The 18,289-nt window shown below is 34.0% G+C and overlaps 1 protein-coding gene across 2 annotated transcripts in view; it reads right to left on the bottom strand.

The window, feature by feature from the left end:
• Nucleotides 1-2,449: 2,449 nt before the first annotated feature.
• The window catches only part of COPS4 (COP9 signalosome subunit 4), a 29,056-nt gene continuing 13,216 nt past the window's right edge, over nt 2,450-18,289 (bottom strand). Inside the window, exons 5-10 of one of the 2 annotated variants that reach the window (XM_010983614.3) lie at nt 16,427-16,580; nt 16,116-16,266; nt 11,565-11,735; nt 8,345-8,460; nt 8,063-8,147; nt 2,450-2,966 (exon numbers count right to left, since the gene is read on the bottom strand). In XM_010983614.3, the coding sequence (XP_010981916.1) occupies nt 2,833-2,966; nt 8,063-8,147; nt 8,345-8,460; nt 11,565-11,735; nt 16,116-16,266; nt 16,427-16,580 (811 nt within the window). In that variant the 3' untranslated portion in view covers nt 2,450-2,832. The remainder of the gene's footprint in view (nt 2,967-8,062; nt 8,148-8,344; nt 8,461-11,564; nt 11,736-16,115; nt 16,267-16,426; nt 16,581-18,289) is intronic. The other variant, XM_010983620.3, reaches the window with a different exon arrangement.

The raw sequence follows: 18,289 nt of genomic DNA, 5'->3' as shown, positions 1-18,289 counted from the left end.
GCTAAGATTATTGATTTTAGATCTTTCTTCTTTTCTACTATATGCAGTTTTCACTGTATCTCACAGATTTTGGTTAAGTTGTATTTTCATTTTCATCTGGTTCAAAATATTTTAAAATTTCTTTTGAGATTTCTTCTTTGACCCATCCTTTCTTCAGAACTATGTTGTTTAAGCTCCAAGTATTTGGGGATTTTCCAGTATCTTTCTGTTACTTCTAGTTTCATTTCATTGTGGTCAGAGAGCAAACATTTTATGATTTCTATTCTTTTCAATGTGTTTTATGGTCCAGGATGTGGTCTACCTTGGTGAATGTTCTACATGAGCTTGAGAAGACTGTGTTCTGTTACTGTTGGATGAAGGGGTTTAGAAACATCAATTAGATCCTGCTGATTGACAATACTGTTGAGTTCATCTGTGTCCTTACCAATCTGAATCTGTCCATTGCTGACAAAGGGTGTCAAAGTCTCCGGGTACAATAGTGGATTCATCTATCTCTCCTTGTAGTTCTATCAATTTTTGCCTCATGTATTTTGACACTCTGTTGTTGATGCTCTGTTTTTAATTGAGCATTTTACGATTCCATTTTCTGTCCTCTTAGCATATCAATTATATTTCCTTTTTTAAAATTTTATAGTAGTTGCCCTAGAGTTTTCAGTATACATTTACAATTAATCTTAATTACAATTAAGTCCATATTCAAATAACACTATACTGTTTCATGGGTAGTGCAACAGTGTATTCCTAGAATACTCCCAATTCCTTCCTTCCATCATCGTCATTTATTTCACTTATCCATGTGCTATAATCATCCAAAAACTGTTGCTATTATTACTACAAACAAAATTAATCTATTAGACCAATTGAAAATAAGAAAAAGAAAGTATTTTACCTTCACTATTTCATCTCTGAAGCTCTTCCTTCCTTTATGTAGATCTGAGTTTCTAACCTATACCATTTTCCTGCTCTCTAAATTTCCTTCCCTCTAGCATTTCCTTTTAATTCTTAAGTTTAATCTCTCTGCTTACATTATTCATCTGTTCTTGCATGTTGTCTACCTTTTCCATTAGAGCCCTTAGCAAATTAATCATAGCTGTTTTAAATTGCTGTTCTGAGAATTCCAACATCGCTGCCATATCTGAATTTGGTTCTTACGCTTGATTTGCCTCTTCAAATTGTGTTTTTTCTGGCTTTTATCATCCCTTGTAATTTTTCGGTTGAAGGCCAGATGTGATGTTTCAGGAAATATGAACTGAGGCAATTAGGCTTTTAATATAAGATTTTAGGGTAATTTCGGTAGAAGCCAGGCAGCACTTAATGTTTTCTGTAGCTGTAAATGACAGAGGCTTCTCTCCTCCGTTTTCCTTGCTGTGTCTTCTTCCCTGTTGTGTTGTGTTCCCCTAAGAATTCTTTCTTAAACAGTCAGTCTTGGATCTCTCAGTCATAATCCACCGCACCGATACCGTACTGGAACTCTGTTGTTGTGGTGGAAGGGTACTTGGTAAGCATTCAATAATCTTACAATTAAATCTGTTTTTTATTTGGCCCAAGTCCCTGGGCTGTGACATCAGAAGTGTTTCTTATCCTTTTTTTTTTTCTCTTCTCCCATGATACAAGAAGACTAAAGAGGGCTGAAATGTTCTAACTGGCTTTTCCCCAGATCAGATAAGGCTCTGGTAACTTCCTTTAGAGGACAGGACTTTATCACGGAAAATGATCTAGGTGTATTTCAGAACAGTTCCTTTTTCCTCCCCGGCTGCCTGAAATACAAGAGGATCCCTGATCTTAATCATGAGAACCTGATGGTGTTCCTGGAGGTAAATCCTAGAAAGTGTAGGGGTTCCCCTAAGAGTGGGCCCTCAGGGGGTTTTAACTGTCCACCTAGTCTACAGTCAGCCTCCAGTATTTTGCCAAAGTTACCATTTCACTGTGTATATCAGTTATTGGTTCAAGGAGGTCTGCTCCTGGTAAGCTGATCTCTATTCTAAATCTATTTGCCTGTCTCTCCAGTTTTAGGAGTGGTGGTTTGCCTTGTGACCTCAATTCTGTGATGGATCTAAGACAAGGCATGATTTTTCAGTGTGTTCAGCCTTTTTCTTGTTGTGAGAATTGAGTGATGACTTCAGCTCTTTACATGTTGGAGCTGAAACTGGTAGTCACCTACAAACTCTTTTTTTTTTTTAAAGTCTTCCCTCATTTTCTCTATAAAGTTAAGCTGAAATAATCCTCTCAGAGGAGCCCTCCCTGACCTCTCTCTGCCAAATGAAAAGCTCCTCCCTGTGTGCTCTAGTACTTGTACAGCTACAAGTATTACACATGTTGTCTACTGGCTCTGTGAGTCTGTGAACGCCTGGAGAACAGGCATTACGGCGGCTTATCTTCGCATTTCTTGCATATAGTATAAACAATCGTCTACTGAATTGAAAGGAAAAAGGAACAAAACACTGTTCACTAATTAAAAACAAAGTACTACTTTTATTTGGCTCACTTCTCCATTTATTAGAATAACCACATCTGGAGAGGCACAAAGCACTTAAGTTTACATGACTACAAAGTTATCACAAATCCCAAACTTTTTAGCCACAGATATTTCACTTATTCTGTTTAAAGAAAAAGCTTTCAAAACATCTGAGTTAGCGTTGATACACAGAGACCCTGAATATATGGGAACTACATATTTTCACTTCCTGCTCTAATAATGTTTTCTTTAAATAGAATCCAGCATAAAAGGGATTGAAATATGTAAGGTCATGATGCAAATGCTTTGGAGAAATAGTGAAATTAATCTGTACAACACGGAAAAAGATGTAGTGCGCACAGAAGGTCTGCAAGGCCTCACTGAGCCATCTGGGCTTCCATGGCTTGTGCTGTCCATTCTGGTGCTGTCTGACTAATTTTCTCCAAAAGGTTATTCACTTGGAAACAAAGCGACTGGATCTGTTTGTCCCATGTTGGCAGGGCTTCTCGTGCTAAAGAAAAAGGAATAATGTACAAAGTTGAAATTATTCCTTTATACCATTGAGAATGTGAGTTAAAAGATAAATACAGAAGCACTGATTTTTAAAAGTTTACTCCAAAAATCTTGGCTAATAAAATTAAGCTAATCAAGCGATAGTTAAGAAGAGTACCCAAATCACTGGCACAAAGTACAAAACAAAACAAAACAAAACAAAACAAAACAAAACAAAACAAAAAAATACACATACAGAGACTTATTATCAACCAAATAACCTCAACCACAATCACAACAATAAAGCTACTTCACTGAAGCCTACTGACTTATCACCAGTGTTCACCAAATCATAAGACACTGCCACCTGCTGAGGAAAGTAAATTTATATATTCAAGGCTGTCTCTACTTGATTCTGAAGGATATTTTAATATTTAAACCCAAAACAAAAAAAAAATTCATAATGAATCCAGCAGGTTTTTCTCTGTACCAGCAATGTATAGTTAAAAATAAAAAACTGGGGGTGGGGGTGGGGGGTAATCCCATTCAAAACAGCACCCAAATTTACAAATATGGGCACAGAATTAATGAAGAAAAAAAATATAAAATCTTAATAAAAGACATAAAATTATTTGAGTAGACACAAACCACATTCCCAGGTGGAAAGATGCAGTATTATAAAAATATCAGTCTTTTCCTATTAATATACAAATTTAAAGAAATTTCAAAGACAATCCCCCTTTTCTGTTTTGCTTTCTGAACAAGAATACTAAAGTTAATATGGAAGAACTGATGCTTAAGAGTATCCAAAATAATCCTGAGAACTAAAAATACGGGCAGGATTATGATGTATCTATAAAATGGAATCTTATTCAGCCATGAAAAGGAATGAAGTACTGATTACATGCTATAACATGAATGAAACTGGAAAAACAGTATGTTAAGTAAAGGAAGCCAAAAAGTCACTTATTGTATGATTCCATTTATATGAAATATCCAGAATGGGTAAATCCACAGAGACAAAATAGAAATTGGTGGTTTCCAGAGGCTGGGGAGAGGGAGGAATGAGGAGTAACTGCACAAGGGGCATGGGATTTCCTTTTGGGAAGATGAAAATGTTTTAGAACTAGGTAGAGGTGGTGGCTGCATAACATTGTAAACATACTAAATGACATTAAATTTTTCACTTTAAAATGATTAATTTCATGCTATGTGAATTCCAACTCAATTTAAAAAAAAATTGTAGTGGAGGAACAAGAGTAGCTTTCCCAACAGTAAAATTTACTATAGATTTATTACCTAATATTGTTACAGATTAATGAAACTGGAGTACAGAAATAGATTCAAACATAATGGTATCTGATATATGCCAAAGATTAGAAAGAATGTTTTATTTAATAAATGATATTTACATAATTGGCAATCCACCTTTTAAAAAAAACTAGACTACGCCTAAAGTTATACACACAAATACTGTTGACAAATTAAATTTCTAAATATAAAACAATAAATGACAGAATAAATTTTAGGAAAATATTAATTTTACCCCAAGGTGAAGAAGACTTTCTTTATCAATACAGGAAACTCAAAAGCCATAAAATTTTAAATGGACATATTTGACTATAAAAAAAAAAGCCTTTAAATATATTTATGGTATGCATTGTCTTACAGAAACACAAGTAACTGGGGTGGGAAATGGGAATGGGAAAAATATGTGTCACACAGACAGCAAAGAGCTGAAATTATCATTAAACCAAAAGCTCCAGCAAACTGACACTGGGAGGTCAGAAGAATAGGTGTAGAGGGGAAAGGAAGGAAATAGGCAAGAAAAAGTAACATCAATTCACAGAAGAGGAAACGCTAGTGGCCAAAACATGGAAAGATCAAACTTCACTAGTGTCAGGGAAATGTACAGTAAAACAATAATGCAGTATTTTCCCTCCATCAATTGGTAAAAGATAAAAAAAAGGAATAAAATCCAGCTGTTGAAGACTCTTTCTCTCATTCTGGTGGAAGTGTAAATGGCTACATGTGTCTGGAAAGCAAACTGGTGGTAGCTATTAAGAATCAAAATACATATATCCTCTGATGCAACAAAGGATGAAACTTTTCTATAGAACTAAGTGTCCCAGTATATAAAGATAAGCACAGGAAACCACCTGAATGTCCACCAACAGGTGAATAGCTGAACTCCAGGAAATACTATGCAGCTATTAAAAAACAGATTTACATCTACTGACTTGAAAATATGTTCATGGTATATTAACTTTTAAAAAACACCTTGTAGACCAGTATGTACTTTAAAGTATAATGCCACTTAAAAAGATCTCTACATGTTTTTAGGAGGGAGGATGTAGCTCAAGTGGTAAAGTGTGTGCTTATTAGCATGCTCGAGGTCTTGGGTTCAAACCCCAGTCCCTCCTCTAATAATAAAGGAATAAATAAACCAGATTACTCCCCCCAAAAAACCTAAATAAATAAATCACTCTTCAAAAAATAAAAAAATTAATCAAGAAAAAGATCTCTATATGTCTTTATTTTTCTATATATAAGCATGGAGAAAAGCACACAAGACTTGACACTGACATTAGTTATGCCAGGGAGCTAGGATTAGCCAAATGGAGACAGAAGTGAAAAGATATTACAAACTCTTCCTTTATTCATCCTTATAATGTTTTACTTATTATTATAAGCATATTTATCATTATAATTTTTAAATCTAAGAAAATTAGAAAGGAAAATATTCCATATTCTATCAAGATACAATACATTAATTTAAATTGTCCTTTCACTTGGTGACCCCTTTGCTATACTATTCATCACATAATGTTTGTGTTTATTCAATACTTATTTCCCACTTAAAATGTGCAGGGCACTGGAAGAGATGTTGGATATACCATGGAGAACATGAGACATGGTATCTACCACTAGGAAGCTGAGCTTGGAAACAGATATTTAGACAAATAGATACAGAAATGGAAATAATTACACTTAATGCTAGGAAAAAATTCAGGGTGATAAGAACATGTAACTTTAAGCCATGACTAACCTGAGGAGTCAGGAAAATTATTACTGTGAACACTGTTCAAACTAAGACCTGGGGACAAATAGAAGACGGCTGGAGAGGCTGGCTGTGGAGAGGGGTGGTTATTTCAGAATGTTTGGAGTGGGAAGGAATTTACAATGCTGGAAAAAACTCAAAAGACCTGTGAGCTGGATTGGAAACAGAAAGCTATAAAGGATCATGCAGGACTTTCTGGAGACTTTGTAGCATTTTACTCTGCAAGCAAAGGGAAAGCCATTCTTTAGAGTGTCAGAGAAGAGAGTAACATTTAATAATTTGGTTTTTTCTTTTTTCTTTGTTTGTATTTTTAAAAGATCACAATCACTCTGGCTATACTAGGGCAACTGAATTATAAAGGAGAAATCGTAGATGTGAGGATAGTTAAAAGGCTGTTTCTCAAGGCCAGAAGGGGTTACAAGGGTTCAGAATATGTCGGTGACAGTAGAAATGAAGAAAAGCACGTGGACTCCAGACAAACCTAGGAGGCAAAATTGAAAAGGATTCTGGGCAGCAAAGAGAAGGCATGAAGGATCAGAAATGCTGGAGAAAGTGGACAGTGTAGTTTTTGATGGTTGGTTGGTTGCTGTGGGAGGCAGACAGGGACGGGAGATAATGAATTCAGTTTTGGACACGTTCATTCTGAGATGCCCACAAAGCAATCAGGTGGGAAACACTTATTAGTCAATTAGAGCCACTGAGTCTGGGACTCAGAAGAGAGATTTACACTAAAATCTAAGCATTGCCTGCATCAAGATGGTAACTGAGTCAATGGGAACAGATGAGATTCCCTAGGGAAACTCAGTAGAGTAGAGTGGGGAGACCAAAGCTGAGGAGTAAGCCTTCAGCAACCCTAATATTTAAATTTAAAGCACTACAGAATCTATAAAGATGACTGGAAACAATACCTAAAGAAACAGGAGGGAAAGCGGGAGGACAGGGTGGAGGAGATGAAAGAAGTTAAGATGTGGGGGGCATCAAAAAGGAGTGAATCATCAACCCTATTCGGTATGTTGAAAAGTCAAGATGAATTCTGAAAGATCAAAGGATTTTTGCTAAAATGGAAGAGATCCAAGAATGTTTAAACATTGATAGAAAGAAGCTAATAGAGAAAAAAGGATGAAAACAGAAAATAATTACTAAGCTCGGGTTCCTAAAAAGGATTTTTGGGGGGGTAAGGGTGGCAGAGGTCAGAGGAGGGATTCCAAGTACAAGTGGAAGAACTGGAGAGAGAGAAGTCGTCTCTAGTACAACAGGAAGAAAAGACAGAATGAGATCTATGTTTAACATTTAGTGGTTTATCAATCTGACAAAGAAGTTAAGATAATTTCATACTGACAGTTTTTTTTTTCCTGTGATAAATAGGAAACAAGATTTTCTGCTGAAGGAGGAAAGTCAGACATTTAGGAAAATGACTCTAAATAGTCATCACAGAGTAGAGGAAAAGGGTCGAGGAGGAAATGTGTAAGAATCCCAGGCAGTGTTGAAAACCAAGGACCTTGAATTTGCAATGGAATCAGTCTGTTTGGTGCTCTGACTCTTCTCCAGCAACATCTGTTAACTACTCAAGTAAGGGCATGGAAAGATGGAGAATGGGTTCAATTCAAGGCGAAGTTTTGCTGGACTGCAGGGACAAAAAGTTCACAGACAAGTGTTCTGGGGCATAAAAGAGTAATTGCAGTGATGAATGATGAAATCCAAGCTGGACAGGAAGAATAGAAAAGACGAAAAACAGCTGGGCTGACTGGAAGAAACTGAAAAACAACAAACCGGAGGCTCTAATGCTGTCAAGGGAGAGGTGAAGAAGCAGTAACTGAGAAAGACCACTAGAAAGACAGGGAAAAGGCCGTGTCAGGGTGGGATACTGCAGATTGAAATTGTACAGGTGGAATGGTTCTGGCATAGCAAGACCCAGGGCATAAATGAGGTGGGCATAGGGGCTGAGGTATTGGACAATGAGAAAGTTGCGAGATCTCCTTATCTGTCTGCCTCCACTCATTTAATGAGCTGCTAAACAGGAGCTACAACTGTCATAAACAAGCAAAACTTCTTACTTTCAAAGTGAACTATTCCATCAATCTGATCAATAAATCCATTCATACGTCCTTCTGTTATCATTTGCGATGCTATCTTTTCTGCCTGTTAAAAAAAAACACAACAATAAATTCTCAGACACTTTATCATATCTAACAGTCATTCTAACATGTGATAAGAGAACTGAAACGTGGTTTAGCTACCCATCACTAAGCTTTACATACGTACAATTTTTACTTTGTCTTTATGTCAATAGTTTAGTCTCTCAACTTCCTTTTTATGTATTGGAAACAAGAAAATACCTTAGCTGCAGGAATCTCTAAAAGGGCTCCAAGTTCTTCAAAGGTAATATTATTATATAATTTGCTTGCAGACAACAAATTGTGTTCAATAACAGCTCTGTCCAAGATGCTAGAACCTTAAATAAATATAAGAGAGTCTTAATTTTGAAACTACTTTAACACTCTTAAAAGATGCATCTTTTAAAATTAAATATCCAGGCAGGTAATAACTCATAATCATTGTCCTCATTCCTCCTATCAAAATTTTAAAAGTAACCAAAATGCGTTATTTGACACATTTTGAATAACATACAATTAAATACAAACAACACATTTAGAAAATGACTGGCGAGTAGTAACTAACTAGCTAAATGGATTTAATCCTTTGGATTTGGGTTTGCTTCCCTGGACTATCAGCTTCATTAACTTTTCTTGCTATAAGCACAAACTTTCATCAGCAAGTAGCAGCAAAACAATCATGTGACCTGTTCTGCAAGCTTGAAAAGTCAATACATACAGCTCAATGGAAGTATCTCTGTTCTTTTAGGCACTTCACATGGATCTTACCCTGAGGCAAACGTGAGAAATGTCTGGAAGGCAGGATCCCTTCATGAGAGATCAGGTGTAACATCCCCCCATAAGTGAGATACTATAGGCCCTGACAAAGTTCTGAACCTAAGGCCCGACCCTGAAGATATCAGACTGCTGAGCTCACCCAATTCTTTTTTTTTTCTTTCTAGTTTTATTGAGATATAATTGACATATAACATTGCATTCATTTAAGGTGTACAACATAATGAGCCGATTCACGTACAAACTGTGAAATGACTACCACAATAAGTTTAGTTAATTAACATCCATCACCTCACATAGTTACAATTTTTTTCTTATGATGAAAACTTTTAAGATCTACTCTCTTAGCAACTTTCTAATATAAAGACCTAAATAAATAGAAAAACATGGAAGACTTAATATTGTTAAGATGATAATATTCCCCAAACTGATCTACAGATTCAGTGCAACCCCTATCAAAATCCCAGCTGGCTTCTTTCCAGAAACTGACAAGCTGTATGACATTTATACAGAAATTCAAAGGACTCAGCAGAGTGAGAACAATTTTGAAAAAGAACAAAGTTAGAAGACTCAGATTTCTTGATTTCAAAACTTACTACAAAGATACAGCAATGAAGACAGTGGTACTGGCATGAGGACAGGCATACAAAATAATGAAATAGAATTTAGAGTCCAGAAATAAACTCTCACATTTACAGTCAACTGATAGTCAACAAGGATGCCAAGGCAATTCAGTGGGGAAATAAGAGTCTTTCCAACAAACGGTGCTGGGACAACTGGATATTCACATGCCAAAGAATACAGGTGGACCCCTACTTTACATCATATACAAAAATTAACTGAAAATGAATCAAAGACCTAAATGTAAGAGCTACAACTATAAAATCTATAGGAGAAAACAAAGCAAATTTTCATGACCTTGGATTAGGCAATGGTTTCTTAGATACAACACTGAAAGCACAAGCAACAAAAGAAAAAACATAAATTGGACTTCATCAAAATTAGTAACTTTTGTGTTTCAAAAGATACCATCAAAAAAGTGAAGAAATAACACACAGAATGGGAGAAAATATTTGCAAATCACTTACCTGATAATGATAAGATCTAGAATATACAAAGAATTCTTACAATTCAATAATAAAATGACAAATAACCCAACTGGGAGTTGTAATGACAATAAACAAAAATGTCCAAGAAAGATAAATAAGAAAAGCAGTAACGTCTAAAATTCGAGAGGAAGGAGACAAAACATCTGTCATATATGTATAGCCCTGTGTGAGAAATCTGAAAATCATTTGCATTCTCAGAGATCCTAGTGAGTCGCTCTCATTTTAGAAAAGAATTATCTATCTGATTATATCTTCTTTTATTTTTGTCATGGCCAGAAACCTCAATGTCAAATCTGAAACTAAGCTATATCAATCTTGGAAACTTCTTTTTACTTAACTAGCTTTTAACTTGTTTGTCAGGCATCTTCTTGCAAAAAGAATTTAAAGTTGCTCAGAATACACAGAAGACAAAAATTTAAAAGTAAAAAACAAAAACAAAAATAGCAACAACCAACACACAAACATGCTATTTACAGGTGGGCTACAAGTTTAATTTTTTAAGGTTTCTTGCAGCCCACCAGTTTAAGAAAACCAGTAAGTTTATCAACTCATGGTTTTCAAATAAGATAAAAACCAATTGCTCAAGGAGAATCACAACTAATCCTAAAACTGAAAAAGAACTTTTCTGAGTAGCTGCATTAGGAATATATTTAATTAATGAGCATTAGTAATCAATTGGCTTGCTTCTTAAAGTACAATTAAATGAAAGCAATTTAATAGGAGGCCAATATAATTCCTGCAATGATCTGGTTTAACTCCACTCAGTAAGACTGGAGAGGTGTATATCTTTCCATCAAATCTTACATAAATAATTCTTCTTTTTAAATAAATAATTCTTTACAGCTAGATTCTCTTCAACATAGGATGACAGTGAGTCCAAGGCAATGAGTCTAACAGAGCTGCATGTTAATCTCAACCTTTTCCATGTTTCTGATGGTCCTGACGGTCCTATATCTGTATTTTTATTATCATGTGTACTATTGTTATAAGCTACTTTAAAATCTCTGTAAATAAACATATACAGGATATTTGATGTTATGAATAAGCATCTGTTAAAAACTTCTTCCCCAGCAAAGGCAGTCTGATTTAAGCAAACACATCCCTTAACTAGGGAACACAATACCAATTTCTATTCTTATTGGAAACACATTCCCCTGAATAACCTTGGGAAAGCTACTGTGCCAAATTTTGTTGTACCTAAAATAGGACTGGAAAATTATGCTCTGTCACAAACTGATGTTTAAGATTGATTACAGTGCTTATCAAATGGTTTGTGTTTCTAAAAAATCAGGCACTGTACACCTAGACTGTTATTCTTCTGCCCTTACAGTTTACAAAGTATGCTTTATTCCACAAAATACTTTCCAACAGGGCTATTTTTATACTTCAAAGTCATATCTGTGTATAATATTCATCTTGTCAATATAATATTCCTTTTTCTTATCAAGTATTATATAAAAATATTACAGAAAGATATTAAGATCCTTCTAATTTAACATACTTTCCACTAGTGTGTACCTAATATTTACTACCACATACTTATCAGACATGATCATTACCATCAGCTGTAGTCGCTTTCTGGTGAGGCATCAGCATGGCAGCAAATTCTTGAAGTTGATTTCCTCTGATGATCCTATCTAGGTACATTTTCTCTAGAATCCCGTAAGCAGCAAGTTGCTGACACCTTTCATCCTTAAAAAGAGTAGCTAGCATCCGAGAACGCTGCTGTCCTAAGGGAAACAAATGAGCATCAAATATTCTCACGATCTATTTTCCCAATGAAAGATAATCTTTCCTACGACCCCATTTTTGCCTACTAAAATATACAGTTGATTCTCATTATTTGTGGTGGTATGTTCTATTAAGCTACTGCTGACACTGCATTAGTGAACCCTCAACTGCTGCTCCCAGGGAGAATACAGGGTTGGGTTCCTATGAGCCTCTGGTCACAACATTTTTATCAGCTGATCAATATGTAACCTTATGTGTATTTCCGTTTAAAGGCACCTTATTTAACGTGTGTTTTTGATTCATTAACATTGAACTCATGGGCTACACTATAACTTACACATGAATGAAGTTTATCTGACACGTTATCTTCTCTATAAGGCACATCACAGACTTCCCACCCTTAAGAACACAAGACAGCACTTCAGCACTATACTTAAGGGTCATTTTAAACAGCAAAATCATCAACAAAATGCATGGAAATGTGAAAAGCATCATATTAAAAAGACAACAAAAAGGGCACTTGTTTACAGCATGTGAGCTAAAACAAGAAGGCAGAACACTGCCTTGTTCAATCCCAACTGGAAACATACACAGGGGGACTCAAATATTTTGCTGCTCCACACATGTCTGCAAATGACTGTAAAAGTACATCGAGTACTGATTTGGGGGTGACAAATTATAGAAAGTAGGCAAATTCACAAATATGGAATCCATGAATAATGAGGCTCAAGTATATATTCATTTGTGAAGACTATGGTACACAGTCATTCTCTCAGTATCCAATGGGAATTGGTTCCAAGACCCCCATAAATACCAAAATCTGCAGATGTTCAAGTTACTTATGTAAAACAGTGTTGTATTTGCATTACCTTCACATATCCTCCCCTACACTTTTAAATTATCTCTAGATTACGTATAATACAAAGTAAATGCTATGTAAATAGTTACTGATGTCGGAAAATTCAAGTTTTGCTTTTGGGACTTCTGGAATTTTTCTTCCCAAATATTTTAAATCCGTGGTTGGTTGAATCTACAGATGCAGAACCCCTGGAAATGGAGGGCCAAATGTATGACAAAATGTTGTAAGAGATATGAATTATAGCTAATTGTTATTCTCCTCTTCTTGCTTATTTGTATTTCTACAATGAAGATGCGTTCTTTTGTAATAATAATAACAAAGACCTCCTTTACCTTCTTCACTGAGTTGACATTTGTACTGCTGGTGCAAAAGCAGTGGTGGCTAAAACTACTGGCACCACAGCACAGATCAAGGCACTGGCACCAAACTGTACTGTGCCACACACTCAACAGCCAAAAAACAAAAAGTTTCATTTCAGAATGTCCTTGAAGCAGTAAAAAATCATTTTTATTATATCTTGACAGTTGAGAATATGTCTTTTTAATACTTTGTGTCACAAAATGCGATATGTACCAGTACTTCTGTTGTAAATCAAAGCCCAATGGTTATTCCAAGGAAATATAGCACACATTCACTTAAAATAACAGCTGATAAATTATGGTTTTATAGACTTGGGTATTTGGCAGAAATTTTCTTAAAAATGAACAAAGTGAGCCTATTACTACCAACCAACAGCATCTGCTGGACCTGATACAATTTGAGTTTTCAAGAAAAATGTTAGAATTTTTGAAAACTTGTATCTGCCAGGTGGGAAGGGATAGACTGGGATTTCAAAATGTAGGACAGATAAACAAGATTATACTGTACAGCACAGGGAAATATATACAAGATCTTATGGTATCTCACAGAGAAAAAAAAATGTGACAATGAATATATATATGTTCATGTATAACTGAAAAATTGTGCTTTACATTGGAATTTGACACAACATTGTAAAATTATTATAAATCAATAAAAAATGTTAAAAAACAAAAAAGAAAACTTGTATCTGCTGCTATAAGCTTGACAACTTTCCAACACCTAAGAGGGTTTTTTCCCTGATGAAATCAGTGGTAACACATTTAAATATAATTTTTATAATTATAATTATAATTATATAATTATACAATTATAATTGTATAATAAAATGTATCAATATTTGGAAGCTCTGCGTAACTCAGTGAGCCAGTATTTTCCAAACAATACATGATGGCACAAAATCTTACATGGGTAAAAGATTCATTTGAAGTGCAAGACAGACCAAAATTTGAATATTACAGGATGCAAAATGCTCCTTGATATGGTTTTAGATGCCACATTCCAATGAACCTATAAGAAACTACACCGCTTGTCAAGTGTGGTATCAAAAAAAGTTATCAACAATTATCTGAAAAAAACAATAATATGCCTCCTTTTTCCAACTACATATCCTCATTAGGCTGGATTTTCTTCATATGCTTCCACTAAAACAACATATCAAAACAGGCTGAGCATAGAAGTGCCTTTAAGAATTCAGTTTTTGTCTATTAAACTGGACAACAAAAAGATTTGTAAAGTCAAAAGTAAAACAATTCCAATTCTCTAATGTTTTTTGCTTTGGAAAATATAGTTATCTTATAAAAATATGTCATTTATGTTTACATGTAATAGATTATTGCTATTTTTAAATGAATTAATAAAATTTTAGAATTTCTCACTTCACCTTCCAACTAGTAAACAATAAATATACCCTTCCTAAACAAAAGCTCTCTAGGGTTCTCAATTTTTCAGAATCTAAAGGGGTTCTGAAACCAGAGGATTTGAGAACTTAAAAATACTGGACAAAAACGTGAGGGAATTTAAAATATGTCATTTCAAAATAGAGAAGATCTTTCTAATAAGCACATCAACAAAATCTAGACGCTTCATAAAAGAAAAGATTAAAATAAACTATATAAAAATTTAAAGTTTCTGCATGGCAAAAATTTTATAAACAAAGCCAAAAAAGAGATGACAAATTGGGGGGGAAATGGTTAATTTCTTATATACATGAAGAGCTTTTATAAGTCACCAGAAAAACATAAAAACAAACAAAAGAAAATGGCGAATGAACATAAACAGATAAGTCACTCAAAAAAAATGGGTTTCCAACAATAATTTTTTTTTACATATATGGAAAGACACTCAGGAGCATTCATGATAAATGAAATGCAAGTTAAAACCAGAGTGAAATACTATCTTTCTTTTACCAGATAAGCAAGGATAAAAAAATTTGGTAATGTATGTGAATAATCAGGTACACACAGACATTGTTGTTTACAGTGTAACATTAAAGGCCAATATACAATTTCTATCAAAATTTTAAGTGTATGTACCCTTAAAGAATTTAACCTATACATATATTCATGTAATTCATATATAATTACTACAGCATTGTTTATAATTGACTAATTATAATAAAGCCAAACAATAGAAAATCGAAAATGAGCTATATATGTACTGACATAGAGACCACCATGATATATAGCCACATAAAAAAAGCAAGCTGCAAAAGTGTGTATATCATGCTATCATTTGTATATTAAAAAAAAGAGGATACAACACACTTTTATATTGAAGGAAATAGAAGAAACCAGTAATAGTTCTTCACAACAGGAAGCAGTATCATTTTATGTATTGCCTTTTCAGTAACAAAAATAAAATAAATAAGATCACTGCTGGAGGGAGGGTATAGCTCAGTGGTGCAGTGCATGCCTAGCATGCACAAGGTCCTGGGTTCCATCTCCAGTACCTCCATTAAAAATAAATAAATAAACCGAATTACCTCCCCTACCCAAGAATTTTTTTTTTTAAATCACTGCTTTATAAAGCAGTGGTCTGAACATGTCATTAGGCTCTCAAGTAAATACAGTTCAAGAACAGACATTCTAAAATGATTTAGAAAAGCCATGGCTTAGAATTACCAGCATTTCCTCTCAATGCCCTTTTCTGCTTTATAAGTTGAGTGATTTGCATGCTATAAATTAGTAAAAAGAACAAAGAACAGTTTATTATTTAAATTTATTGAAGAAAAGGATAAATGCCAGGTCTAAAAGTGAGGCTTGAAGATTAAAAAATCCTCAAAGCAGTACGTTAATTATCATATTACCACTTTCTAGATTTTAATTTTTGTTTCTTTGTATAATTCTCACTTAATTTAATATCCATTTTTCAGTGATTTTAGGAGAACTAAACTTCAGATTATCTCTCTTAACTATTCCTAATATCTGCGAGTAAGAGACTGATAACATGCATATTTTAAAATGTCTTCAGTTAGCAATCCATTTTATCACTGTTTTTAACTGTTTAAAATTTAAACTAAATTTACCATAATCATATTAATAAGATTAATAAGAAGTCCTCTTGAAGAATAACTCTTCACTAAGTCCTTGAATAGTAATAAACCTAAAATTATTAAGCAAAGGTAACTTACTGTTCATTAAAGCATAAATGACATGTTTACCTGCTGACGCTAAGATGGTACAGTGCAGAGCATGTTTTAAGGCCTCTAGTCGTTCACTTTCGTGCACTATTGTCTTGTAAGAGAGCTCATTGTACCTCTGTGCAGCTTCAATGAATTTTCTTCTATAATCAAGAACACGTGCATAGCATACCTGTAAGAGGGAAAATGTTTCAACTGGGGGAAAACTTTTTCAAAAAGCAAAAAATAAAAGAATTTCTAATATATAACAGCATTCATCAGATATTCTGGAGCATCTTAATATAGTAGGATTCTCTAATACAAAATTAATTCCAAATCAGCTCATCTGTTACCTTATAGTGTATCTGTAACTGTTCATTGGTTGATTCATTCTGAAGCAATGATGCCCGATTTATGTAAGCCTCTGCCTGGACTGGGTCATCGTCCTCCAGGTACAGCCTAGCAATCTTCAGGTAAGTCTCCAGTTTATAATCTACATTGTACTGTCTGGGACATAACAGAAAAACACAATGACTAAATATTTCATCAAGAAAATCTTTAGGGGTGGTAGAAAATAAGTTATTTTTTCCTTATACATATTCTGTTAATATAAAGGAGTCAATCTTTATACTGCATTATATTATATAAATAAGCTAAAAAAATTCAGAATTCTTATTGAGTTTTTGTTATTTTTAATCATTGTTCATATTTTATTTTAGCTTCTTCTAATCCTCAGATAATCTCACAAGACAAAGATCTTTAAAAAAAAAAAAAAAAAAGCCCAGTTCAGGGATATGCTATATACTACTGGGGGCACTATAAACATGTATAACCAACCCATAAAACAATTTGGAAAATACTCTCCAACCATCCCTTGAATCCTTTAAAATGCTTATACTCTTTATCTACTGTGTTTTACCTCTAAAAAATAAATCCTAAAAAAAAAAAAAACCATGGATATACACACATTTGTATGTACAGAATATTCATTTGTAAGGTTATTCATAAATAAATGCAAAAGAAAAAAAATTGAAATCACCCATAATGATATTTACAGTATCAATTAAGTTATGGTACATAAAGATGGTAGATACTATACAATTATTATAATTACTTTTGATAATAGTCACGATGCAGTTTTGCTAAGTGAAAAAACTGAATAAAACATGTAAAACACCATTAAAGTGCATTTCTATACACATGTATCACGAGATAATAGCAATTATCTCTAGGTGATGAGATTACAGGTGGTTTTCATTTTCTTCTTAATCCCAATGGTCACATTTCATGCAAGAAATGCATAACACTCTACATAATTCAAAACTCACATAATTTAATTCTCACAAAAAAATTCTCTTTACTAGCAAAAGTGGTGCCACCATGTGGCAAGAATAGAATTTACAACTGATTTAGCCCCAGTTTTGAAATTCTTTACCTCTTAAATGTTTTATATTAATTCACATTTTTCCAAAAGTCATATATTATTACTATTTCGTATTGTATTACTTCCATTCACAACACCAATTTACATAAACTGCTAAAAATAGCACCATACTTTCCTGCATTTTCAAATTTTATGCCAAGTGTATCTATTACTTTCATAATCAGAATGAACCATTTTTTAAAGATACAAGTTCTCAATAAATTATCCAAATCCCTTTTACTTTAATTTGTTTAGAAAACTACTAAGTTTTCAGTTCTTTGGTATCCTTACAGATAATGTTACAATACTCTCAAAATGATACTACCACTGCAAAGAACAATAACTAATTTTATATTTATTTCAACCACCAATGAAAATAAATCATTTGCTTTGTGCTAGGGAGAAAGTGCTCTAGACAGAATAAGATCAAAGCTATTAAGAAAGTCCCTAGCCTTTTCAAACCATCAAAGGAAAAAATCAAATTAATAAGAGGCCTTAGCAAAATTCAACATGTACATCTGAAGGTTTTTTCATATCCTGGTTGCTTTTTCAAGGAACATTACTGCCTAACAATTTCATAAATGCACCTGAAGTAGTATCTGCCTTATAATCACAAATATTAATGACGACAAAAAAGAAAACTTCATGGACCTGGTAAAAGAGAAGTAGCTGAAAACATTTAGGTCATTCACAGTTGGTATTTTTATACTTGCCAACTGAAAGAGGAAGTGTGCTTAATGATACACCCATGAGTTTCACACCTTTCATCCTTCTTGTACTATATACTTTGGAG

Source organism: Camelus dromedarius, chromosome 1, assembly GCF_036321535.1.
Source record: "Camelus dromedarius isolate mCamDro1 chromosome 1, mCamDro1.pat, whole genome shotgun sequence".
In the NCBI taxonomy this organism is placed as follows: domain Eukaryota; kingdom Metazoa; phylum Chordata; class Mammalia; order Artiodactyla; family Camelidae; genus Camelus; species Camelus dromedarius.
Note: the sequence above shows the minus strand (reverse complement) of the source record. Positions and strands in the feature narration are given on the sequence as shown.